This window comes from Eulemur rufifrons, chromosome 19 (assembly GCF_041146395.1).
Source record: "Eulemur rufifrons isolate Redbay chromosome 19, OSU_ERuf_1, whole genome shotgun sequence".
In the NCBI taxonomy this organism is placed as follows: domain Eukaryota; kingdom Metazoa; phylum Chordata; class Mammalia; order Primates; family Lemuridae; genus Eulemur; species Eulemur rufifrons.
The window spans coordinates 42921429-42949115 of record NC_091001.1 but is presented as its reverse complement, the minus strand read 5'-3'; the positions used below and the strand labels follow the sequence as shown (position 1 = coordinate 42949115).

General features: G+C 40.9%; 1 protein-coding gene across 1 annotated transcript in view; it reads left to right on the top strand.

Annotated features, from left to right (window-relative positions):
* The first annotated feature begins 2196 nt into the window (after positions 1-2196).
* Positions 2197-27687, top strand: part of C19H2orf92 (chromosome 19 C2orf92 homolog) — a 35947-nt gene continuing 10456 nt past the window's right edge. Inside the window, exons 1-5 of the mRNA XM_069493901.1 lie at positions 2197-2242; positions 9010-9111; positions 10536-10619; positions 17624-17728; positions 18631-18702. Of these exons, the coding sequence (XP_069350002.1) occupies positions 2197-2242; positions 9010-9111; positions 10536-10619; positions 17624-17728; positions 18631-18702 (409 nt within the window). The remainder of the gene's footprint in view (positions 2243-9009; positions 9112-10535; positions 10620-17623; positions 17729-18630; positions 18703-27687) is intronic.

Sequence of the window (27687 nt, the reverse complement as noted above, 5' to 3'; positions counted from 1 at the left end):
CTTCCAAATGGAGGGTGGAGATTTTAGACCATCTTGGGCTGCCGAGTTTCCTCTTTACAAAGACCAGTAGCAGAAACAAAAGAGATGGAGCTGGGTTAGCATATATTTTTCTATTTATTGGTTATTTGAATTTGGACATTGTCTGTCTTCTGGTTATGCTGAGGGTGTTGGGGTTTGTGTTGTTTTATATAATCTTTCTGTTACTTTTTTTTCTAGTTTTATTTTTTGAAGGTATGTTAAAGAAATAAGCTTTCTGCTGCTGCCATTACTTGATGTTATGGATTAAATTGTGTTTCCCCCACATTGATATCTTGGAGTGCTAACCTCCGACCCCCCCGTGCCTCAGAGTGTGACTGTATCTGGTGATAGGGTATTCACAGAGGTAATCAAGTTAAAATGAGTTTATTAGGGTGACCCCTAATCCAATGTGACCTGTGTCCTTCTAAGAGGAAATTTGGTTCTCAAGGAGAAGATGGCCACCTTCAGGCCAAGTCCTGGAAGAGCTCCTTCCCTCATGGCCCTCATAAGGAACTACCCCTGTTGGTATCAGACTTCCAGCTTCCAGAACTGTGAGACAATACAGTGGAAATTTTTTTTTTTGAGACAGTGTCTCGCTCTGTCGCCCCGGTTAGAGTGCAGTGGCGTCATCACAGCTCACTGCAACCTCAAACTCTTGGGCTTAAATGATCCTCCTGCCTCAGCCTCCTGAGTAGCTGGGACTACAGCCACCCACCACCACGTCCATATAATTTTTCTATTTTTAGTAGAGTTGGGGTCTCACTCTTGCTCCGGCTTGTCTCAAACTCCCAAGCTGAAGCAATCCTCCTGCCTCGGCTTCCCAGAGTGCTAGGATTGCAGGTGTGAGCCACCGTGCCTGGCCCAGTAGAATCTTGAACAACACAGATTTGAACTGCGCAGGTCTACTTATACATGAATTTTTTTCAGTAAAAGTGACACGGAGTGTGCCTGCCTCTCCTGCCTCCCCTTCCACCTCCTCCACCTCTTGCACCTCTGCCACCCCCTGAGACAGAAAGACCTACCCCCCTTCCTCCTCCTCCTCAGCCTACTCAACATAAAGATGATGAGGAGGAAGACATTTATGATGATCCACTTCCACTTAATGAATAATAAATATATTTTCTCATCTTTGGGATTTTCTTAATAACATTTTCTCTAGCTACTTTATTGTGAGAATACAGTATATGATACATGTAATATAGAAAATATGTGTTAATTGATGTTTATGTTATTGGTAAGGTCAACAGTAGGCTATTAGTCATTATTAATTACTTTAGTAATTACAAAAATTACTAAAGTTTTTGGGGGAGTCAAAAGTTATAGGTGAATTTTTGACTGTGTGGGGCATCAGCACCCCTAGTTCCATGTTGTTCAAGGATCAGCTGGTACATTTCTTTGGTTTAAGCCACCTATTTTGTGGGCCTTTGTTATGGCCGCCCTAGCAAACTAATACACCTGAGCTGCCCAGAATACTGCTATTTAACTGTTTGTGTGACTTTCTGCCCACAAAAGATGTCCTCCATCCCAGCTACTGCACACAATGTGAGAACATGAGGGCTCAAGAGCAGGGCCAGCTACACAATTTGTGGGACTCAGTACAGAATAAAAATGCAGGAAAAAACTAGGGAAAAAAAGCACAATTAAAGGTGCTGAAATATAAAGATTTTTAGTTTGAAACTAGTTTAACACTTATAAAATGTAATGGGGAAGTGGCAATGCATGAGTAACCACACAGACGTTATCAATTGGTCTATGCTACTTTTGGTGTTATAATTTTATATAATACAATAAATAACAGCACTTTTTAGTGTGATATCTTGATTGATTTCACACTTTTTCTGGCTACTCTAGCTACTTCCAATTCACTTAAGTTGCGTTTTTGTCACTCGCAACCTAAGAGTCCTGGTTAATATTCTACTGCCTTAGGCTGCAGAACATGCAGGATTGAGGAAGGCACTAGAGAGCTAAGGGATGTGAGCAGAGAGGCTGTTAGTTCAGGGCCACCAGCATCCCCCTCTGTCCCGTCCTTCTTCCCATTGTAGAGCAGCCCCACCCCCCACCCCACTTCTGGGTATGACTTCACAGACCACCAGGTTCCACAGCATCCTGGAGTGCTGGCAGGTCTGAAGGTTCCTCAGAAGACTGGCTCCCCCTGATGGTACACAGACTATGGCAAAGATGAGTGGAGCTGTGACCCTCTCCTTTGTTCTCCACCTGATCCAAGGTACTGTCACAAGTATATTGTGGCAGCCAGAGAGAAACGTGAGACTCACTGTGAGTCCAAATCAGGAAGGGGATCGTGTACCCCTCCCACAGGTGTGGTGAATATAGGCTTTCGCCCTACCCTGCCTTCCTCACCACCCCAAATTTACCATTGATGTGTTGGAACCCCCAATTTACCATTAGGGATTTATTACTTGGGAGAAGGGAGTAACTTAAAAAGTTTTCTCAACTTTTAAGCTTTCTCAAAATCCAGAGCTCCATGACAGGGTAGTGTACGTATAGATTTCAACTTTTTATTATACAAATTTTCAAACATATGCAAAAGATATATATATACCAAAATATGTATACAAAATATACCAAAAAAGATTGGTATAAACACCATCCTGAATTTATCTACACACACACACACACACACACACACACACACACTTTTTTAAAATAACAGCTTTATGGAGATGTAATTCTTGTACCATAAAATTCACCCTTTCAAAAGTATATAATTCAGCAGTTTTTAGTACACTTACAGAGTTGTGAACATTTTCTCCACCCCGAAAAGTCACCTTGTACTACTTACTAGTAGTCACTCCCCATTCCCCGTTTCTCCCAGCCCCTTAGTCTACTGTGTGCTCTATAGATGTGCCTGTTCTAGATGTTCCATGTAAATGCAATCATATAATATGTGCACTTTGGTGACCGGCTTCTTTCACTTACTGAGTTTTCAAGGTTCATCCATGTTGTAGCATGTGTCAGCACTTCATTCCTTTCCATGGCTGGGTAATATTCCATCATATGCATATGCTACATTTTGTTTACCCATTCATCATTTGATAGACATTTGTTTTTTTCCACCATTTGGCTATTATGAATAGTGCTGTTATGAACATAGCACTTCAAAGTGAACATTAGGTTTTCCTTCCTCTATTTTTAGGGTCTCACCACATTTGGAACCACTTTTGCTGTTTACTAATTGGCTGACCACATTCCATGAAATTCTCTCAGGTTAAAGATGTCAGAGCGGCTGGGCGCGGTGGCTCACGCCTGTAATCCTAGCACTCTGGGAGGCCGAGGTGGGCGGATCGTTTGAGCTCAGGAGTTCGAGACCAGCCTGAGCAAGAGCGAGACCCCATCTCTACTAAAAATAGAAAGAAATTATATGGACAGCTAAAAATATATAGAAAAAAATTAGCCGGGTGTGGTGGTGCATGCCTGTAGTCCCAGCTACTCGGGAGGCTGAGACAGGAGGATTGCTTGAGCCCAGGAGTTTGAGGTTGCTGTGAGCTAGGCTGACGCCACGGCACTCACTCTAGCCTGGGCAACAGAGTGAGACTCTGTCTCAAAAAAAAAAAAAAAAAAAAAAAGATGTCAGAGCTGCAGAGAAAAGTAAAAGCTGTAGACACAGTTCTGGTGGAGGAGGCTCCAGTATTGTTCTCCAATAATCAAGTATACGAAAATCACAAAACTAAATAGTGCCCTCTGCCATGGAGGACAGCAGGTGCCTTATGCAAACATTAAATGTCATATGGCCTAGGGGATGCATCACTTTAAATGGCGAGACTGTCAGTCAGGGTGACAGCAGGAAAAGGGAGAAAGTAACTAGTCTGTCAGGATGTCTCAAAACCCAAAGGGTTTTTGTGACGTTTTGCTGCTCAGGCTTGCTAGATGACTTAAACTGGCATTGTATCGATTCTTAATGATTCACAAATATCTCAGCAAAAGAAAACTTTTTGTTTCTTTCATTTGCCAAAAAGCTGTCCCACCTGGAAGCAATATCCAATGCACCATTAGACCTGATGACCAATTTTCCTGTAGAGTTGAAAGCTGTCATGTGCCCAAACGGCTCAATTGCTCAATCTAGAGACTCAGTTTGTTGGTCAGGAAACCATGTGAAAATGAGCTTTGCTACTGGTTTTGTGTTAGAACTTCAGATTCTTGCAGATACTTCAGGAATTCGCCGTGACACTTAGAGTAGCCGGGTGGTGTGACCCTGCCAACCCCTCTATTAGGGGATAGATTTCTCCATCCCGGTGGATTTGCACACTCCCCTGGGGCCAGAAAAAAGAATTAGCTTTGACCTTGAATCAAGAAAATGTGAGACATCACAGCCTCAATAAAGAAAAGCCTGATGAAGTGGATTTCACTTGAAGAAAAATAAATAAATAAATAAGCCTGAAATTATAGCTCAAAATCTCCATAGGTTGCTACAATCTTTTAGCACAATTCATTCACATCCTCAAGGTAGCACGTGAGTAAATGCAGAAGTCTTGAGATCAGTCCCTGAGGTCCCAGGGGAGATTCTTGACCCAGTCCACTTCCTTTTTTTTCATTCATCAGGAACAACATCAGGAATTCCTTGTGCTTAACAAACAGGTCAAGTAGGGACAGCTCAGGCCCTCTGAGCCCCTCCCAAATAGAGACCTGCAGTGAGGATTTGTGCAGAGTTTGCAATAGCATTTTGCCCTCTTGTCCGAACCAAGACAGCAACGCACTTCCAGAGTGGTCAGTCACTCCTTATCAGCATCATTCCTTAGGGAGGGGAAAGTTTCTCATTAAAAAACCTGAAATGTGTGATCATTTGCCATTCTCCCCCCAAAACTGAGCACTGAGCATCACCATCCTTGGAACCAGCGTCACGTACTGCAGTTCACGATGGATAACAACACTGAGTGATAAGAATGGGATACTTTTCAGTCTGCAGATCATGTAGGCAAATTTTATGGGCATTCCCACCATCCTGTGACCTCCTGTGGGTTGTCCAGACCTCAGGCTAGAGAACCAAATCTGCAGAACTTTACTGCCCGAGACCACGAGGCACTCACAGGGTAGAGCAGGCCATCGGCCCATGCCCCTCTCAAACTACCAAGAGAAAGAATATGACTTAAAGAGAATTCATGCAGATCCAGTGGCAGATTTAATTACAGCTAAGTCTATTTCCCCCACAGGTTCAAATAATGACTTTTCCTCAAATTCGAAAAGTCCAGATGAAGGTTTGGCCAAAACATTTGGTAAGTAACCTCTCCATGTGAAACCTTTAGGCTATATTTGGAGAGTCACATGCTTGTCTCTGGTGGTCTCCCAGGTAACCGCTTCTGTTGCTTTGAGAGGAAGGCAGTGCTTTGCCTTGAGGCTTGAATCTGTTCCTCTAAGTGTCAGAGTCCCCCAAATTAGGCAAAACATTGTAGATAAACACTGGGAAGGGACCCTACCCAACAAGGGGTCCACATAGCAGAGCAGGCCATCTGGGAGCTCCCTGCAACTGCAGCGTCAGACCCAAACTCAGACCAGCTGTGCTCTCAGTTTCTGCGAGTTAGAGATGGCAAGGCCCTGAGGCTGAGCTGAGCTTCTCCCGGAGTTCCTAGCCCTAACTGGGCATGGAAATGCCCTGGGAGAATTCTCCTTTTAACAATGGAGACAGAGACAGTGATGAGGATTCTGTGGTGTGGGCAGAGATCTTTGCATTAGTAGTTTTTAAAACCCTCCGGGGGACTCCAGGCTAAGACACATTGGTCCACTTTAAGCCTTTCATTTAACATCTGAGAAAAACTAAGGGCCAGGCAAGTCCTCTTTAGCAGAGAGCTGAAACTGAGAATTCAGGTCTGAACCACAGCCATCTGCTGACCGAAGCTGTCCAGATGCCACGAGGTCTCTCCTCCCTGGCGCCCGTGTGTGGGTCAGGCATGGAGACTGAGGGTGGCTTCAGGTGTGAGAAGGTGCCCCCGGGAGAGTGAGCACTGATGCCTCCTTCTGGGTGAGGAGCTGCTGGATCAGAGGTGTTGTGATCACAGAGCGATGCCTGCTGATTCCTGCTTGCAAGAGGGGACATCTCTTGACACGTATTGGACTCTTTGTTCCGGGAGCCCCATGTCAGGAGCCCTGGGTTTGTTCCACTCCACGAGTGCCATCACAGAGGCTCAGGCAATCTGCATTGATGGCCGCCTGGCAGGTGACCAGGATGGAATGAATGAACAGCTGTAGGCAGCACTTGCAGTCCCACCTCCTGTGCTTTAGCACCTGATGTCTAGGAGGCAGGAGGCTTGTTTTTGGCCTTGCAGGTGACCCAGCGTCTCTGCATCCAGTCCCACATGTGCGGGAGGGCAGCCAGTGCCTCTGAAGGCAGGAGTCTGGTTCAGGGTTTGGGAAGATCCCGTCATCCCCCAAAGGCCTGCTGACCTGCCCAGCATGAGCCAGTGTGGGCCCAGGCATTGGAGGTTCTCAAACCCCCAGGTTCTCTCTGAGCAGCATTTTCAGGAACTGGTAGGTCAACACATTCATCAAGGAGGGGGTGGTGAGGAGAACTCATCATCTTCCTGGTGACTCTGACAGTATTTTCCAGTGTCTCTGTCCTAAGCACCTATTCCATCAAGTGAGAAGAACCCCCACCGAAGTACCGAGAGCCCTTGAACATGGCCTGGGGATGTGCACAAAATGAATGGGATTTGTGAGCATTGTTTTCTGTGGCTTAGAAAAAAAATCTGGAAGGGAAAGTACAACTGCTACTTCCCAGGGAAAAGTAGAAGCCTGAAATCTTTAAAAGAGAAGGAGAACTTAATATATTTCAAAAAATATAACCCTGAAAAATTAGCAGCAGTTTTATGACCAAAGAGCTTTCTGAGCTTATAGAATCTGTTCTATTTTTACCCTACAGCCTCTGCCCCATTTTTATGGGTGTAATTTTCATAAACAACATTTGTAAATGAGTTTTAAAGCTGAGGGCAGCCTTTCCCTTTGGGTTTATCGGGTCCTGGGCAATCCTAATGTTATGGAAGGGTTGGGGTCAGACCCTTCTCGCTCCAGGTCCTTCCCTGATGGCATAGGGATGGGGGGGTGTCAGTCTGCAGCAACCCCTCGATGACTGCTTGGAGAACTTTTTATGATGCTTGTAGCTCATTGATTAGTGTCCCCAAGAGGCTGTTTCCAGGTGTCTTGCATATCACACACTGGCCCACTAGGGCTGCTGTGAGACCATGAGCACCAGATTGTTGGTGAAGAGAGCTGACGGAAGCATTCAACAGCTGTGAACAGGAGGGACCCTGGGGTCTCAGTAAATACCATGATCCAGTGGATCCAGAACTCAGCCTCACCTGGCACAGCCCACTTCTCTCTCCTAAAGTCTGCTCCGCGAAGCGCCTGTCTTCTGGCTGCCATGGCTCAGTTGGATTCGTACTCTCTGCCCCTTGCCCTTGCTTTGCTGCTCTGTGTGGCTGTGTCAGTGTATCTGGTCATCTGTGGACTTGTTTGCCTCTCCCATGTGTCTAGGTGGCTCAGGGATGCAGAGCACGGAACAGGTCACCCTCCTTTCTGAACCCCAGCACCCCGATGGTTTCTTTGCAGAGCTAGGGCTCAGTAAAAGCTTGTTGTATGAATGATATGCTGTCTTCTACTCTATCCCAATCTACACGAGCATTATGATCTTTAGAAATTTAGGCTTGGTTCCTCCAAACAGTAATGGGTCATGACAGCTGAGCAGCCAAGATCATCTCAGTGAGGGGAGTCCACATGTTGCCATAGTCCTAACTGGCATAATCACTGTGCCAGTTAGGGATGCACTTGGCTGCAATTACCCAAAAGCCTAACTTACAGTGGATTAAATAGAGAGTGGTTTATTTTCCATCTGTCACAAGCAATCTGAGGGAGGCAACATGGCTTTGATGCAGTAGCTCAGGTAGGGCCAGTTTCTCTGAGATCATAGGACCTTCCGCATGCTTGTGTCTCTTGGTGGTAAGATGGCTTCTGCAGCCCCAGACATCACATCTGCTTTCAAGGCAGGAGGAAAAGGGGGTGGGGAAGTGCAGCCCCTGCACTTCTTTCTCTTCTATGCAGAGAAGCAACATTCTTCCTGGGTCCCAGGAATCTTCTGAGGACCTCTGCATGTCCCATGGCCCTGCCCTGGCTGCCAGGGAGCATGGGAATGGAGTGGGGATGGAAGTGCCATAGAATCTGCAGCAGACTCTTCTTTTTTCTGTCATATGTTAGTGACATCTTTGTTTCCTTTGTATTGTATTTTTTTGTTCTTGACCCACATATTCCACTTGCATAGCAACATTTAACATTTACTAGCTGATCTGGGGGTTATTGTTATAAAAAAGACGGTGATGGACACTTTCCGGATATTTTGTCTTCAGCATGATCCTTACACTGTCACTGTGTTTAACACTTTTACAGACATTGTTTTATCCAATTTTCACAAAAGTCCCATGAGTTAAATAATAGTATCCCCATCCTAATGGTGTGAGAACCAAAGATCAAAGAGGTGAAGTTACTTGCCCGTGATCATATTTTGTTAAAGAGTAAAATCAGGATTTGGGTCTAGTTCTGTCTGCTACAAAATCAGGATTTTCACTGTGTAAAGCTTCCTAGGAGAGGGAATAAGATCTTAAAGGAAGAAAATGATGTGCATCTTGTAGAAACGGGAAAGTGGTTTATTCATATGTAGGGATGGCTTAGGGGACACTCTCAGAGATGGGTCAGAGTGACAACAGGAACAAGAAAGAAAATTATGATACTAAATATCATGAGATTTGGGGCCATATCTTTAGTGGACAGTGTTTACTGTCCAGGATATCTTGTGCAATTATAATTTTCCAGAAATTATTTAGGTAATTGGAGTTTACCTTCCTAAGACAAGCCATTTTAGGGGATAATGTCCCATATTGATTGAGTTTGTGTCATTTATTCACTGTACTCATAAACCACTTTAGGTACTTAGAGAGCAAAATATATTAATCCTGCATTGCCAGTGTTAACATGCCTTTGTTTGCTTTGCTTGAGATAAAATTCTACTGCAAGTATTTTCCAAAGTTCCATATGATTCACCATTTGATGGAACAAGAACATCAGTTGAATCAGTTACAAAAAGAGGCATGAAAGAAAGCAAGTATATGTTGTTACAATAAGTGCTCATGTTTCGATAGACCTATGCATTATATTATTTATACTACCTTTTCTTTTTAGCATCCTTTAGACCAGCTACTTGTGGAGAAAAACCAAATTGAGATGAGAAGGAAGGAATTGTCTGAAATCCTCTCTATAACCTTCCACCAACTATGGGAGTCTATGGTCTAAAGTGTGACTATCCCCGTATTTTGGGGTGATCCCTGGTGTGTAGAGTTAGGCAGGTACTGCACTCTAGAGGCTGTTCAGAGGACAGGAAACCGATTTGCAAGTGGGCTTCAGTGTTCCTTGCATCATGAGCTGTGAGTAGTGTGATAACTTTCTATTCATCAGCACTTTACAGTTCACTGCCCATGAGTGCCCCAGTCACTGGCTAGGGAGAGCAAAGCCTTCCCATATCCCTCCCTATCACCTCCACCTTCACCCTAGCCTCTGTAAAATATTTGCCCACAGCAGCAGAGCTGATTTAGTGCTGATGCTCAAATGCCCAAGCCAAGAGGGAGCAGCTGGCCTTATATGCAAAAACAAACAAACAAGAAACACACACACATTGGCCCCAAATCACATAAATAATAGAGAAATCCTTTAATACGGACAATATCTACTTTAGGAAGAAAACTGAAAATGGCTAATCAGTTATCAGGATAAGCCAGGCATGTGTGCTGTGAATTATAAGACTATCAGTAAACCAACTTTATAATGTCAATGCATGAGCCACACAATTAAGAAAAAGTGTGAATATTTTACTGCATAATCTTGATAGCTTGCCCTGCACCACGTTTTATTATGCTCTCTTGGCTGGCACAATATAATGAACACATTTTTAGCAAAGTGGTTGCATGATTAAGTGTACCTATTCCTGATTCATCAATGTCTCATTAACAGAGAACTGTGCATTTTTCATGTACTGGATGAAAGTAGCCATGCTTGAGATCATTTGGCATATGGCCATGCAGGCCTTTCTACCAATTTTCCTGTAGCGTTAAAGCTTCCGTGTGCACAGATTACTCAATTGCTATGCATATTGTCTGTCAAGAACCTTGTGGGCCAGATGTGATAGCTCATGTCTGTAATCCCAGCACTGTGGGAGGCCAAGGTAGGAGGATCACTTGAGGCCAGGAGTTTGAGACCGGCTGGGCAGCAAAGTGAGACCCTTTCTCTTAAAAAAAAAATTTTTTTTTTAAAAGAAATCTTGTGAAAATGAGCTTAGTTCCTGGTTTTGTGTTGGAACTTCAGAAGATTGCTGATACTTCATGAATGCTCTGTAGCATTCAGAATAGGTGGGTGTAGGCCAGCTATATGATGCGCCTCTCAAAATACTATGCAGAAGACTATTAATTTAAAGAGAATATATACAGATACAACAAAAGTTTTAATTCCAGCTAAGTCTTATTTTCCCACAGGTTATTCCCAAAAAAAGAGCTTGAAAAATTTTGAATTTTCATCAAGTTCAACTAAGCGAGAGGAACACTTGGCTAAAATATTTGGTAAGTAATCTCCTCATGTGAAACCTTTAGGCTGTATTTGAAGAGTTACAGGCTTGTCCTTGTGGTTGTCTCCCAGGTTACCTGTTTCTGCTGCATTGAAGGGAAAGCAAGTGCTTTGCCTTGAGGCTTGAATCTGTTCCTCAAAGTGTCAAAGTGCCAAGGAATTAAGCAAAACATAGGAAATAAATACTTGGAAAGGACCCTGGTCCTCAAAGAGTAATCCATGTAGGAGGAGCAGGGTCATCTTCCGGGACCAGGAGAATCCTGTATTCATATGGTAAAAAGAGACATTTCACCCCACTCTTAGTAATCAGATTTTGTGGTGTGGGGTGAGACCTTTGCATCAGCAGTTTTTAAGGCCTGCTGGTGATTCTAGGCTGTGACTCACTGACCTACCCCAAGCCTCTCATTTACCATTTGAAATAAACTAAGGCCCAGATGGAAGACAGTGGGGTGGGAAGCTCCCGGAATCTGTACCTTCACCAAAACAACGATGGTGCTGGCAAGAACTAACTTAAGTAGCTATTATAGAGCACTGGTGTCTAGTTGAACACTTGCAGTGTCCAGCGGTGAGCTTGATAAAGAGGCTTGTAAATTTTGGTGAATTTCATCATTTCATGTAGCGCTACTATTCTCCATTCCCAAGCCCTGTGGCAGGCTGTGTGAATAGCAGTCCGCATATCTGGTAAGGCTTGCTGGTGCCAGGGTGGAAATAGGGACCTGGTCCTCCAAAACTTGGGGTGTGTGTTGTGATTGTTGATTGCTACTTTAGATTACCAAGGGGCTGGCACTGAGACTGATCATTGTTTAAATGTTAAACATCCATTTAAAAAACCAATGGGCTGTTAAGGGGATTTGAAGAGACAATTTTTTTTTTGTTCCCCTTTGGGAGATAGACACTTAAGGAAGCCTTTGCTGGGTCACTGACTGACCTCAGAGATAACAAAACAGGAAATTCAGTACCCTCACATAACAAGGAATGTACACCTTGCAAAAATGGTTTGAAAAAGTCACAAATGGATGGTGTCAGCCCTTGACAAGAAAAAACAGCAATCCCTGAAAAGTGGGAGGATTAGATTTTCAGAGTTACCAAAATATAATACTTAGAATGTCCATTTCTCAACATAAAATTATAAAACATACAAAGAAACAGGAAAGTATGGCTCATTCACAGCAAAAAGGAATTGGGCAGAACTCATTCCTAAGGAAGCTTGGGCATTGGAATTATTAGTCAAAGGTGTTAAGTCAACTGTCTTAAATATGTTCAATGAACTAAGGGAAACCATGGACAAAGAACTTAAGGAAATCAGGAAAACAATGCATAAGCAAATTGAGAATATCAATAAAGAGATAGAAATTAAGAAAAGGAGCCAAAGAGAAATTCTGGAGCTGAAAAATGCAATAACTGAAATGAAAAAATCACTAGAGAGGTTCAACAGCAGATTTGAGCAGGCAGAAGAAAAGATCAGCAAACTTGAAGAGAAGACATTGAAATTATCCAGCCTGAGGAACAGAAAGAAAAAGAATGAAAAGGAAATAAATAGAACATGTGAGACTTTCGGACACCATCAAGCATACAGAAATACACGTTATGGGAATCTCAGGAGAAGAAGAAGAGAGAGAGAAAGGCAAAGAAAATATTTGAAGAAATAATGGCCCAAAACTTCCCAAATCCAATGAAAGGCATGAATATACACATTCAAGAAGCTAAAGGACCCAAGAAGAACTATAAACGTCCTCAGGAATGAGTTCTGCCAAATTCCCTTTTCCTGTGAGTGATCCATACTTTCTTGTTTCTTTGTATGTTTTATAATTTTATGTTTAGAAATTGACAAAGAGATTCATACTGAAACACATTATAGTCAAATTGTTAAAAGCCAGACACAGAGAATATTGAAGGCAGCAAAAGAGAAGTGATTCATTACATGCAAGAGCTCCTCAATAATATTCACAGCTCATTTCTTCTCAGAAACTATGGAGGGAAAAAGGCAATAGAATGGTATATTTAAAGGCTGGTTGCAGTGGCTCATGTTCACGATCCCAGCACTTGGGGAGGCTGAGGTGCGAGGATCACTTGAGCCCATGAGTTGGAGGTTACAGAGCAAGATGCTGTCTGTAAAATAATAACAACAATAATAATAATGGCATATTTAAAGTCCTGAAAAAGACAACACTGTCAGGCAAGAATTCTATATCTGACAGAATGATCCTTCAAGAATAAAGGAGAAACAGAACATTTTCAGATAACAAAGACTGAGAGATCTGCCCTACCAGAAATGCTAAGGGAGCCCTTCAGGCTGAAATGAAAGGATGCTAGACAGTAACTTGCAGCCATAAGGGGAAAAAAAGAACCACTAGTAAAGGTAACTGCTAGCTATAAAAGCTAATATTATTGTACTTTTGGTGGGTCTGTAACTTCTCTCTTTTTTGTTTGTTATTATTATCATTATTATTATTTTTTGTTATCTCCAGGTAGGTAGTAGTTTTTTTCCTATATTGTTTAAAAGGCAAATGCATAAAATAACAATTAAAAATCTATGTTAATGGGTGTACAATGTATAAAGATGTAATCTGTGACAATAACAATAACAATACAAAGGGGGAGGGAATGAGGGAATGACAATATATAAGAGCAGAGTGTTTATATGCTATTGAAACTAACCTATTCAAAGTACATTGTTATAAGTTTAAAATTTTTTTAATTTTTATTTTTAGAGGTGGGGTCTTGCTCTGTTGCTCAGGCTGAAAGTACAGTGGCCCAACCATAGCTCACTATAACCTCAAATTCCTGGGTTCAAGCAATGCTCCTACCTGAGCCTCCTAAGTAGCTGAGACTACAGGCACATGCCACCATGTCTGGCTAAGTTTTTAAAAACAATTTTGTATTGACAGAGTCTTACTTTATTGCCCAGGCTGGTCTCAAACTCCTGGTCTCAAGTGATCCTCTGGCCTTGGCTTCACAAAGTGCTGGGATTACAGGCGTGAGTCCTTGTCCCCACTCCATATTTGTTTGGTTAGGAGTTCTTGTTACCTCTGTGTCCTGTTGCTCTAGGGCAGAGGCCCTGCCTGTGAGGCCACTTTTCCTCTCTGACAGCCATTGCCTGGGAACACGCAGGTGACACCTGCTTGACCTTGGGCTGCAGGTTACTCTGCTGCCCGCCCTTCTCCTCCTCCACCAACATCCAGGTGGGATTTGAAGTCTGCGTTGGTTATAATAACAGTTATTAGTAAAAAAACCCAAACAAACAAAAAACAACTGCCCAGCCAGTTGTTATAAGTTTAAGTAGCTGTTTAAGTTTAAGTAGGTGTTCTTAATATAACCATAAGAAAATAACTAAAAAATATATAGTAAAGGAATAAAGAAGGGAAATCAAAATGGAACATTATAAAAAAAAAAAACTAAAAACAGTAATGGAAAATAGAGGAAAAAAATACAAAACACAAAACAAATAGCTGATGGTCAGATTAAATACTTCTTTGTCAGTAATCACATTAAATGTAAATGGATTAAACCATTAAAAGGAAGAGATTAGGAAACTGGATTTAAAAAATCCATCTATATGTATGTTGTCTACAGGGGATTTACTTAGGGTATAAGAACACAAGGGACTGAAAGTAAAAGGATGGAATATGTGTATCATGCAAATAATAGCCAAAAGAGAGCTGGGGTGGCTATATTATCTTTAGACAAAATAGGATTTAAAACAAAAGGTTTACGAAAGACAAGAATAGTTGGAAATTTTAATACCCTACTTTCAATAAGGAATAGAGCAACTAGACAGAAGAACACCAAAGAAATAGAAGACCTGAACAATACTATAAACCAATCATATCTAATAGACATATACAGAACAATCCACCCAACAACAGCAGAATATACACATGGAATTCTGAAGCAAGTACACATTCTTCTGAAGTACACATGGAATATTCCCCAGGATTGTCCATATGTTAGGATACAAAACAAGTTCAATAAAATGAACAAGATAGAAATTGTACAAGATGTCTTTTCAGGGCCGGGCGCGGTGGCTCACGCCTGTAATCCTAGCACTCTGGGAGGCCGAGGCAGGTGGATCGCTCAAGGTCAGGAGTTCGAGACCAGCCTGAGCAATGAGCGAGACCTCGTCTCTACTAAAAATAGAAAGAAATTATCTGGCCAACTAAAATATATATATATAAAAAAAAAAATTAGCCGGGCATGGTGGCGCATGCCTGTAGTCCCAGCTACTCGGGAGGCTGAGGCAGTAGGATTGCTTAAGCCCAGGTGTTTGAGGTTGCTGTGAGCTAGGCTGACGCCACGGCACTCACTCTAGCCTGGGCAACAAAGCGACACTCTGTCTCAAAAAAAAAAAAAAAAAAAAAAGATGTCTTTTCAGATGACAATGGAATGAAACTAGAAATCTACAACAAAAGGAAAACTGGAATATTTACAAATACATGGAAATTAAGCAACACACTCTTAAATAAATCATGGGTCAAAGAAGAGATCACAGGAAAATGAGAAATTATTCTGTGATGAATGAGAATCAAACACAACATACCAAAATTTGTGGGATGCAGTGAAAGCAATGCTAAGAGGGAAATTAGAGCTATAAATACATTCATTACAAAAGAAGAAAGGCTTAAAATAATTGACTTAACTATATACCTAAAGAAACTAGCAAAAGAACAGCATGTTATATTGAAAGCTAGCAGAAAGGCACGGTGGCTCACGCCTGTAATCCTAGCACTCTTGGAGGCCGAGGCTGGAGGATTGCTCGAGGTCAAGAGTTCGAGACCAGCCTGAGCAAGAGTGAGAGCCCGTCTCTACTCAAAAATGGAAAGAAATTAACCGGACAACTAAAAATATATAGAAAAAGTTAGCCGAGCATGGTGGTGCATGCCTGTAGTCTCAGCTACTTGGGAGGCTGAGGCAGTAGGATTGCTTGAGCCCAGGAGTTTGAGGTTGCTGTGAGGTAGGCTGACGCCACAGCACTCTAGCCTGGGCAACAGAGTGAGACTGTCTCTCAAAAAAAAAAAAAAAAAAAAAAAGCTAGCAGAAAGAAGGAAATAGTAGAGTACATAGTGGAAAGAAATGAAATAGAGAATAGAAAAACTATAGAGGAAAATCAATGAAACCAAAAGTTAGTTCCTTAAAAGATCAACAAAATTTACAGACCTCTAGCTAGATTGACCAAAAAAAAAAAAAAGATGACTCATCAATTCAGAAATGAAAAGTGGAACATTACTACTACTTTTCCAGAAATAAAAAGGATTATAGGAGAGCAATATGAACATTTGTACACCAACAAACTGGATAACCTAGATGAAATTAAAAAATTCCTGAAACCACACAAACTATCAAAATTGACTCCAGAAGAGATAGAAAATCTGAATAGACATATAATAAGTAAAAAGACTGAATTAGTAATTAAAACTTCCTAACAAAGAAAGCCCAGGATCAGGTGGGTTCACAGGCAAAATCTACAAAACATATAAATAAGAATGAGCACCAGTCCTGCTCAAACTCTTCCAAAAAATTGAAGAAGAGGAAACACTTCCTAAGTCATTCTGAGAGCCCAGTGTTACCCTGATGCCAAAGGCAGATAAAGACACTATAAGAAAACTACACACTGACATCCCTTATAAATATAAATGCCAAAATCCTCAATAAAATATTAGCAAACCAAATCCAGCAGCATATATATATATATTTTAATTTCAGAATATTATGAGGGTACAAACATTTTGGTTACATATAATGCCTTTGCCTCACCCACGCCAGAGCGACAAGCCCATCTCCCATACAGTAGGCTCTGCACCCACTAGTTGTGAGTTTACCCATCTCCACATCCCCCTCCCACCCTCCCAGCACCTGATGAATATTAGTTCCATCCAACAGCATATTAAAAAGATTATGCACCAGACCAAGTGGGATTTATTTCTGGAATGTAACGATGGTTTAACATACAAAATCAATCAATGTAATATACTACATTAACAGAATGAAGAATAAAACCAATATGATCATCTCAATTGATGCAGATATAGCATTTAAGCAAATTCAACATCCTTTCATGATAAAAAACGTTCCACAAACCAGAAATAGAAGGAAACGACCTCAGCATAATAAAGACCTATTGAAAAACCCACAGATAACATTATACTCAATGATGAAAGACTGAAAGCTTTCCTCTAAGATCAAGAACAAGACAAGGATGCCTGCTCTCACTAATTCTACTTAACATAGTACTGGAAGTCTTAGCCAGAGTAAGCAGGCAAGAAAAAGAAATGAGTATCCAAATTGGTAAGGAAGAGGTAAAATCATTTCTGTTTGGAGTTGACTTTATCTTATATGTTGAAGACTCTATAGACTCCACAAAAACTGTTACAACTAATAAATGAATTTAATAAAGTTGCAGTATACAAATTCACACAAAAATCAGTTGTGTTTCTCTATATTAAAAATGAACAACCCAAAAAGGAAATTAAGAAAAAGATTCCATTTACAATGGTATCAAAAAGAAGGGAGAGTAAAACTGCTACTTCCCAGGGAAAGTAGAAGCCTGAAATCTTTAAAAGGGAAGGAGAACTTAATATATTTCAAAAAATGTAACCCTGAAAAATTAGCAACAGTTTTATGAACCAAGAGCTTTCTGAGCTTATGGAATCTGTTCTATTTCTACCCCGCAGCCTCTGCCCCATTTTTATGGGTCATTTTGGAGACACTCTCAGAGGTGGGTCAGAGTGACAACGCGAACAAGCAGGAAAATTATGGCATGAGATTTGGGGCCCTATCTTTAGTGGGCATTGTTAACTGCCTAGGATATCTCAGACAATCACAGCTTTTCCAGAAATGATTTAGATAGTTGGAGTTTCCCTTCCCAAGACAAAATATTTTAGGGCATAACGTCCCATATACATTGAGTTTGTGTCATTTATTCACAGTATTCATAAACTGTTGTAGGTACTTAGCAAAATATTGCATTGCCTGTATTAACATGCCTTTGTTTGCTTCACTTGAGATGAAATTTTACTGCAAGTGCTTTCCACAGTTCCATATTATGATTCACCATTTGATGAAACAAGAACAGCAGTCAAATCAATCACAAAGAGAAACATGAAAGAAAGCAAGTATATGTCACTAACACTATAACTGTACATAGTTCAGGCCTATGTATCTTAAATGTGCTATGCTATCATTTTAGCATTCTTTTAACCAACTACTGATGGGCAAAACCAAACTGAGATGTGAAAGAAAGAATGTCTGAAATCGTCTCTATAACCTTCCACTGACTATGGAATCTATGGTCTAAAGTGTGAACATCTGTGTATTTTGGGGTGATCCCTGATGTGCAGCATCAGGAGGCTGTTCAGGGGACAGGAACCCAATTTGCAAGTGTGGTTCCCTATTCTTGACAACAGGAGCCCTTAGAAGCATGATAACTTTCCACTCAACACATTTTGTAATTTCAAGTGTATGATGTGGTTTGAGAGGGTCAGTGTCATTAATACCCCATTCAATGGATGTTAAGACCAAATAAACGACCTGCCTTATGCACACCCATAGAAATGACAAAACTGAAGAACATACTCTTTCCCCAAAGTGGCTTCATATCGTGGGAAAAAAGTAGCTTCATATTGTGGAAAAAATCTTTGGGGATTAAGATAGGTATTTGATCACAGGTCATAAGGATAGACCTGTGTATCAGAAATCTGCCAGCAGTGCATGCAAGGGCCCGGGCAGGGAGGAGGAATGAGTACTATGTTGGCATTATGCATACACATGTGCATTCCAATTCCTGAGGGTGGTTTCCTAGGCAGCTGCTTGGGCCCCTCTGCAATCAGCAGTCAGATGACACCTCTCTCTACATTGGTGTATTAACTTTCAAACACACGTTTCCACATACAAGTTGAATTCTATATTAGCATTTCAGCTTAAAAGTGTAAAACAAAACGGACCCAAGCTGCCTTTAGGTGTGTACTGAAAAAAACCTTTTTTCTTATTTTTTTCTCATGCATTTCATCAAAGGAGCCAGTGTTGCCTGGAATTCACCTGGACCAGGATATTTCTTTAGCAGTGTGGACAAAATTCCCGCTAATGGTAAACGCATACGGATAAAATGGAAGCGAGAGTCATTAAGTGGTCATTCTTTCTCTTCTTGCCCGAGCTCAGGACCGAATGTGAGCTAAGCCGAGGATCCGGCAGGTGGCGCTCACGCTCTCTCGTAGACAAATACGTGTGCTTGGATAACGTGGGCGCTTCACCCCGAGTTAGGAAGAGCGCCCCAATCGTGGTTAGGATACCCGTCATTTCCCACCCCCGCACCCCGTGAGAGCCTGCTTCTGTAAAACAGACTGCGCAGAGGAGGTCAGAGTGTTTATTCCAAAAGGAGGGAGAGAGCTGGCCGCAGGCACCGGGCTCCGCCTCCCAAACTGCCCCGAAAGGCTCTTCCTCCCCGGGGTGGTGGGGGGTAGGCAGGGGCTGAGCGCATTCCTGAGGGATTCTCTCCCTCCGCGTCAGGAGCGTGGGAAAGCGCTCCCTCCAGCCCCTGAGCGGAGGCTGATCTCCCGGATGTGACTATGCTTCAGAGCAGGTTGGCTCTGAAGACAGGATGAGCAACTAGAATCCCATGAAGCATTTCTTTTCTCTCTCTCTCTCTCTTTTTTTTTTTTTTGACTGAGTCTCACTCTGTTACCCAGGCTAGAGTGCCGTGGCGTCAGCCCAGCTCACAGCAACCTCAAACTCCTGGGCTCAAGCGATCCTCCTGCCTCAGCCTTTGGAGTAGCTAGGACTACAGGCATGTGCCACCATGCCCGGCTAATTTTTTCTGTATATATTTTTAGTTGTCCATATAATTTCTTTCTCTTTTTAGTAAAGGCGAGGGTCTCGCTCTTGCTCAGGCTGGTCTCGAACTCCTGAGCTCAAATAATCTGCCCACCTCGGCCTCCCAGAGTGCTAGGATTACAGGCATGAGCCAGCATGCCCGGTCCCCATGAAGCATTTCTTCCCTCGGAAGGTTTAGAGATTTAAAAGAAAAAACTAGGCCGAATATATCACTGGCAAATATACGGTCTTTCCTGGGTGCAGGCATAGGAACTGAGCTAGTGGTTCCTAAGCCTGACCATGTGCCAGCCTGGGATGGGGGTGTTTATTAATTAGAGGCTGAAATAGTATGTTTTAATGTCTTGTAGGACTAGTCCCCCTTTTGTAGTGTTTGTTTTTTAAATGTTTCCCTGGATATTCTTGCATGTTTGTTTTTTCCATATGAACTTCAGTATCAACTTGTCTAACTTCAGAAAAAGCCTATTGGTGTTCTTATTGGTATTGTATTAAGTTTATAATGCAGTATTCACTTTGGGAAAACTGATATGGAATCATCCTATGCCAGAAATGAGAATGTGTTTTCAGTTCTTCAAGTTTACTTACAGTGTATGTTAAAGTTTTCCTTATACAGATATTTTTCCACATAGCTTGTTAAGTTTATTCCTAAGTAATTTAATTTTCTGTGTTGCTAGCATGGCAGGTCGGGGGTGGGGGGAGGGTGTTCTCTGTCATTATATCCTCTACCTGCTTAATGTTTGAGTATAGGAAGGCTTGATTTTTGTATGTTAATTTTATGTCCTATTATTTTATTCAATGCTACATATACTGTATATAATCTGCAAATAGAGATAGTTTGACCAATTATTGTGCTTCTAACTGATTTATTTATCATGTTTATTGCATTGCTAATACCTCTAGGACAATCTTGAGTAGTTGTTGGAGATATAGTGGGCATCTGCTTTGTTCCTGCTCTTATAGGAAATGCCTCTAGATTTTCCTGATGAGGACACTGGTTATAGGCCTAATATGAGTAAGAGATTATCTGTCTATCTATCCATCCACCCACACACATGCACACATACATATATACATATATTCATATTGAGAATGTGTGTGTCCATTTCTATTTGATTATTTTTTCTGTTCCTATGAGTTTAATACTTTATCTGAAAAATTCATATAAATTTAAGGGATACAAGTATAATTTTGTTACATGGATATACTGTGTAATGGTGAAGCCTGGACTTTTAGTGTATTCATCACCCACATAACATACATCATACCCATTAAATAATTTCTCATCATCCACCTCCCTCCCAGCTCCCATTCCGAGTCTTCATTGTCTGTCATCCACACTTTATGTCTGTGTGTACACATTAGGTAGTTTACATTTCTAAGTGAGAACATTCAGTATTTGTCTTTCTGTTTCTGAGTTGTTTCACTTAAGATAATGGCCTCCAGCTCCATCCATGTTCCTGCAAAAGACATGACTTCATTCTTTTTTTTTTTTTTTTTTTGAGACAGAGTCTCACTCTGTTGCCCAGGCTAGAGTGAGTGCCGTGGCGTCAGCCTAGCTCACAGCAACCTCAAACTCCTGAGCTCAAGCGATCCTCCTGTCTCAGCCTCCCGAGTAGCTGGGACTACAGGCATGCACCACCATGCCCGGCTAATTTTTTCTATATATATTTTTAGCTGTCCATATAATTTCTTTCTATTTTTAGTAGAGATGGGGTCTCGCTCTTGCTCAGGCTGGTCTCGAACTCCTGAGCTCAAACGATCCGCCCACCTCGGCCTCCCAGAGTGCTAGGATTACAGGCGTGAGCCACCGCGCCCGGCCGACTTCATTCTTTTTTATGGCCAAATAGTATTCCATTGTATATGCCACAATAATTGGATTTTCTTTATTCAGTCATGCATTGATGGACACTTAGGTTAATTCCACATATTTGCTATTGTGAATAGTGCTGTGATAAACATATGAGTGCAGGTCTCTTTTTGATATAATGGTTTCTTTTCCTTTGTACCCAAAGTGAGATTGCTATATCCAATGGTAGTTCTATTTTTAGTTCTTTGGGAACTCTTCATACTGTTTTCCATAAGCTTATTTTCAATAACTCATACAAGTTGAATTGTACAGTGTTTGTCTTTTTGTTATTGGCTTAGTTCATATAGCATAATGTCCTCAAGGTTAATCTACACTGTAGCATATGATAGGATTTCCTTCCTTTTTAAGGATGAATAATATTCCATTGCGGTGTATACCACATTTCTTTATCCATTTATCTGTTGATGGACACTTGGGTTGCCCCCACATCTTGGCTATTATGACTATGGGTGTGCAAATATCTTTCCAATACCCTGTTTTCAATTCTTTAGGAGATATGCCCAGCAGTGGGATTGTGGGGTAGATCTATTTTTAATTTTTTGAGAAACCTCGATACTGTTTTCCATAGTGGCTGCACCGTTTTATAATCCCACCAGCAGTGTGCAAGGGTTGTGATTTCTCCACATCCTCACTAACACTTGTTATATTTGCTTGAATATATATTTTTTTATTTCAGCTTATTATGGGGGATACAAAAGTTCAGGTTACATACATTGCCCATGTACCGCCTGTCCCCCCAAGTCAAAGCTCCAGGCGTGTCTGTTCCCCAGACAGTACGCATTGCACTCATCATGTAGGTATATACCCATCCCCTCCTCGCATCCCCCACCTCAGTCTGATATCCGATTGGTATCATTCCCAGATGTGAATTTATGTGATGATCAGGGAAACCAATTTTCTGGTGAGTACATGTGATGCTTGTTTTTCCATTCTTGGGATACTTCACTTAATATAATGGGTTCCAACTCTCTCCAGGAGAACCATAGAGATGTCGTATCTCCGTTATTTCTTATAGCTGAGTAATACTCCATGGTATATATAGACCACAGTTTACTAATCCATTCATGAATTGATGGGCATTTGGGTTGTTTCCACATCTTTGCAATTGTGAATTGTGCTGCTATAAACATTCGGGTACATGTGTCTTTGTTATAGAATGACCTTTGTTCTTTTGGGTAGATGTCCAATAATGGGATTGCTGGATCGAATGGTAGGTCTACTTGAGTCTGTTTAAGATATCTCCATAATGCTTTCCACAGGGGTTGCACTAGTTTGCAGTCCCACCAGCAGTGTATGAGTGTTCCTGTCTCTCCACATCCACGCCAACATGTGTTGTTTTGGGACTTTTTGATAAAGGCCATTCTCACTGGAGTTAAGTGATATCTCATTGTAGTTTTGATTTGTATTTCTCTGATGATTAGGGATGTTGAGCATTTTTTCATATGTTTGTTAGCCATTCTTATATCTTCTTTTGAGAAATTTCTATTCATGTCATTTGCCCACTTTTTGATAGGGTTGTTTGATTTTTTCTTGCTGATTTTCCTGAGTTCTAAATAGATTCTTGTTATCAGTCCTTTATCTGATGTGTAGTATGTGAAAATTTTTTCCCATTCTGTAGGTGGTCTGTTTATTCTCGTGACTGTTTCTTTGGCTGTGCAGAAGCTTTTTAATTTAATCAGGTCCCATTCATTTATTTTTGTTGTTGTTGTGATTGCCTTAGGGGTCTTCTTCATAAATTCTTTGCCTAGGCCAATGTCTGTTAAGAGTCTTTCCTACATTTTCTTCTAGAATTCTAATCATTTCACACCTAAGGTTTAAGTCTGTTATCCACTGTGATTTGATTTTTGTGAGAGATGAAAGATGTGGGTCCTGTTTCAGTCTTCTACATGTGGCTATCCAATTCTCCCAGCACCATTTATTGAATAGGGATTCTTGTCCCTAGAGTATGTTTTTGCCTGCTTTGTCAAAGATTAGGTGTCTATATAAGGATGGTTTTATATTTGGATTTTCTGTTGTGTTCCACTGGTCTGTGTCCCTGCACTTGTGCCAATACCAGGCAGTTTTAAGAACCACAGCCTTGTAGTATAGTTTGAAGTCTGACAAATTAATACCTCCCATTTTGTTTTTATTGCTTAAAATTGCTTTTGCTATACGGGGTCTTCTCTGATTCCATATAAAGTGTATAATTATTTTCTCTACATCTGTGAAAAATGATTGTTGGTGATTTAATAGGGATTGCATTGAATCTGTAGATCACTTTGGGTAGTATAGACATTTTAACAATGTTGATTCTTCCGATCCACGAGCATGGTATGGTTTTCCACCTATTTACAAGTTCTGCTATTTCCTTCCTCAGTGTTTCATAGTTTTCCCTATAGAGGTCCTTTACCTCTTTAGTTAGATATATTCCTAGATATTTTAATTTCTTTGTTGCTATTTTGAAGGGTATTGAGTCTTTAATTTGGTTCTCCAATTGACTGTTATTGGCATATATGAATGCCTCTGATTTGTGTATATTGATTTTGTAACCTGAGACTTTGCTATATTCGTTAATCAATTCCAGGAGTCTCTTGGTTGAATCCTTGGGGTTTTCCAGATATAACATAATATCATCAGCAAAGAGTGAGAGTTTGATCTCTTCTTTCCCTATTTGGACTCCCTTGATTCTGTTCTCTTGCCTGATAGCTCTCACAAGGACTTCCAATACTATGTTGAAAAGTAATGGGGACAGTGGGCAGCCCTGTCTGGTTCCAGTTCTAAGTGGGAATGCTTTCAATTTTTCCCCATTCAGTATGATGTTGGCTGTGGGTTTGTCATATATGGCTTGTATCATTTTTAGGTAGGTTCCATCTATGCCTATTTTGTTAAGCGTTCTTATCATAAAAGGGTGTTGAATTTTGTCAAATGCTTTTTCTGCATCTATTGAGAGGATCATATGGTTTTTATTTTTGCTTCTATTTATGTGGTGAATTACATTTATAGATTTATGTATGTTGAACCACCCTTGCATCTCTGGGATGAAGCCCACTTGGTCGTGATGGATTATTTTTTTGATAAGCACTTGGATTCGATTTGCTAGGATTTTATCAAGAATTTTTGTATCTATATTCATTAGAGAAATTGGTCTGTAGTTCTCTATTTTTGTTGCATCCTTTTGTGGTTTTGGTATCAATGTTATGTTGGCTTGGTAAAACGTGTTGGGGAGAATTCCATCCTTCTCGATATTGGAGAATAGTTTATGTAGGATGGGCACCAGTTCTTCTTTGTATGTGTGGTAAAATTCGGGTGTGAACCCATCTGGACCAGGGCTTTTCTTTTTGGGAAGATTTTTTATTGCTGTTTCGATTTAAGTTCTTGATATTGGTCTATTCAGGAACTCTAATTCTCCGTGGTTGAGCCTGGGGAGGCTATGTGTTTCTAAAAATTTGTCTAATTCCTCCACATTCTCCAGTTTGTGTGCATAAAGATTCTTGTAGAATTCATAGATGATATCGTGTATCTCTGTGGCATCGGTTGTGATTTCTCCTTTCATGTTCCTAATGGAGGTTATTAGAGATTTTTCTTTTCTGTTCTTGGTTAGGCTAGCCAGAGGTGTGTCTATTTTATTTATCTTTTCAAAGAACCAACTTTTTGTTTTATTAATTTCCCTTATGGTTTCTTTGTTGTCCTTTTCATTTAATTCTGATTTGATCTTAGTAATTTCTCACCTTCTGCTGGGTTTGGGGTCGATCTGTTCTTCTTTCTCCAGCTCTTTGAGTCTATTCATTAGGTTGTCTATTTGCAAGTTTTCTGTCTTTTTGATATAGGCATTCATGGATATGAATTTTCCTCTTAGGACTGCTTTAGCTGTGTCCCATAGATTTTGATAAGTTGTGTCTCCATTGTTGTTTAATTCAAAGAAACTTTTGATTTCCATCTTGATTTCTTCCTTTATAGAATAATTGCTCAGGAGAAAGTTGTTTAGCTTCCATGACTTTGAGTAGGAATGAGGGTTCCTGTTTGGGTTCATTATTACTTTTATTCCGCTGTGATCTGAGAAGATGCATGGTATAATTTCTTTTCTTTCTTTTTTTTTTTTTGAGACAGAGTCTCACTCTGTTGCCCAGGCTAGAGTGAGTGCCGTGGCGTCAGCCTAGCTCACAGCAACCTCAAACTCCTGAGCTCAAGCGATCTTCCTGTCTCAGCCTCTCAAGTAGCTGGGACTACAGGCATGCACCACCATGCCCGGCTAATTTTTTTTTCTATATATATATTTTTAGCTGTCCATATAATTTCTTTCTATTTTTAGTAGAGATGGGGTCTCGCTCTTGCTCAGGCTGGTCTCGAACTCCTGAGCTCAAACGATCCGCCCACCTCGGCCTCCCAGAGTGCTAGGATTACAGGCGTGAGCCACCGCGCCCAGCCTCTATTTTTTTAAATTTTTTAAGACATGCTTTATGGCCTAGGATATGGTCAATCTTAGAGAATGTCCCATGAGCTGATGAGAAGAGTGTATATTCTGTGGACTTTGGGTAGAATGTCTTGTAGATGTCAGTCAGGCCCGTTTGTTCTAGCATTCTATTTAAGTCCATTATTTCTTTATTTATTTTCTGTTTGGAGGATCTGTCCTGTACTGTCAGTGGGGTGTTAAAGTCTCCATCTATTACAGTATTGTTATCTATCATTTGGTTCAGATCAAGTAGGGTTTGCTTTATGAATCTGGGTGCACCTAAGTTGGATGCACATATATTAGGTATAGTCATGTCTTCTTGTTGAATTGTGCCTTTCACCATTATATAGTAACCATCTTTGTCTTTATTACTTTTGTTGGTTTAAAAACTAAGTTATTGGAAATTAAGACTGCCACACCAGCTTTCTTTTGGCTACCGTTTGCTTGAAATATCGATTTCCATCCTTTTATTTTCAGTCTAAATGCATCTTTGCAGGTTAGGTGAGTTTCCTGAAGACAGCAGATACTTGGTTTGTATTTTTTTATCCATTGGGTCAGTCTATGTCTCTTGAGTGGGGAATTCAAGCCATTCACATTTATTGAGAGAACTGATAAGTGGGACAGATTTCTGTTCAGCTTGTTGGGTAGAACTTCACTGCTGTGTTTTCTCTCTTGAGCCATTGTGATAGCTGGAATTTGATCTTTAGCTCTTGAGTAGTTTTACATTCGTGGGTCTTTCTTGTGCTGGTCCGTGTGCAACTCTCTTTTTAGTACTTCTTGGAGGGCTGGTCTTGTTTTGGTGAATTCCCTCAGTCCTTGTTTATCTGAGAATGTCTTAATTTCTCCTTCGTATGGAAAACTTAGCTTAGCTGGGTACAAGATTCTAGGCTGGGCATTATTCTGTTTCAGAAGAGTGAGAATGGGGCCCCAACCTCTTCTTGCTTGTAAGGTTTCAGTTGAGAAATCTGGTGTAATTCTAATGGGCTTTCCTTTGTATGTTACTCGTTTCTTTCTCCTTACAGCTCGGAGAAGGGACTCTTCAGTGGATATTTTGGTCAGTCTGATGACCACGTGGCATGGTGTTTTCCTATATGCTATGAATATCCCAGGGGTCCTTTGAGCTTCTTGAACCTGTATATCTAGAGTTTTAGCAAGGCCTGGAAAATTTTCCTCAATTACGTCTTCAAATAGCTTATCTAACCCTTGCTTATTATCTTCTTCACCCTCAGGAATGCAATAACTCTCACGTTAGGTTTCTTCACATAATCCCACATTTCTTGAAGACTCTGATCATTTCTCTTATTTCTTTGTTCTATCTCCGTGAGTGACTTATTTAATTGGAAAGAGTTATCTTCAATCTCTGAGATTCTGTCCTCTGTTTGATCTACCCTGCTCTTGAGACTTTCCACATTGTTTTGTAGCTCTCTGAATAAATTCTTCATTTCTAGGAGTTCAGTTTGGTTTTTCTTCAATATTTCAATTTCTTTAGTGAATTTTTCTTCCAAATCCTGTATTTTTTTTGTGGTTTCTTTGTGTTGGTTATCCATTATTTCTTGTATATTATTCAGCTTGTTTATAATCCATAATTGAAATTCTTCCTGTAACATATTGGTATTTTGAGCCTGGTTTGTGTCAATTGGTTGAGAGCTGGTATTTCTCTTTGGGGGTGAGATTTCCGTTTGATTCTTTGTGCTCCCCATGTTGTTTCACTGGGCCCTTCCCATCTAGATCTATCGTTAAATCTTTTCTTACAGTTTTAGTCTGGTTAACAGCACACTTTGTACTCTGTTCTTAGGCTGTGAAGTAATCTAGGTATGTTGCTTCCTTTGTTAAGAGGAGGAGACTGTTGTGTATTGTTTAGAGTTTTTTCTACCTCAGTTGGGGGGCTGCTTCTGGTGGGTCCAGCCCTAGAGGATTGGAGTGACCTAAGACCGCTTTGGCAAATTAA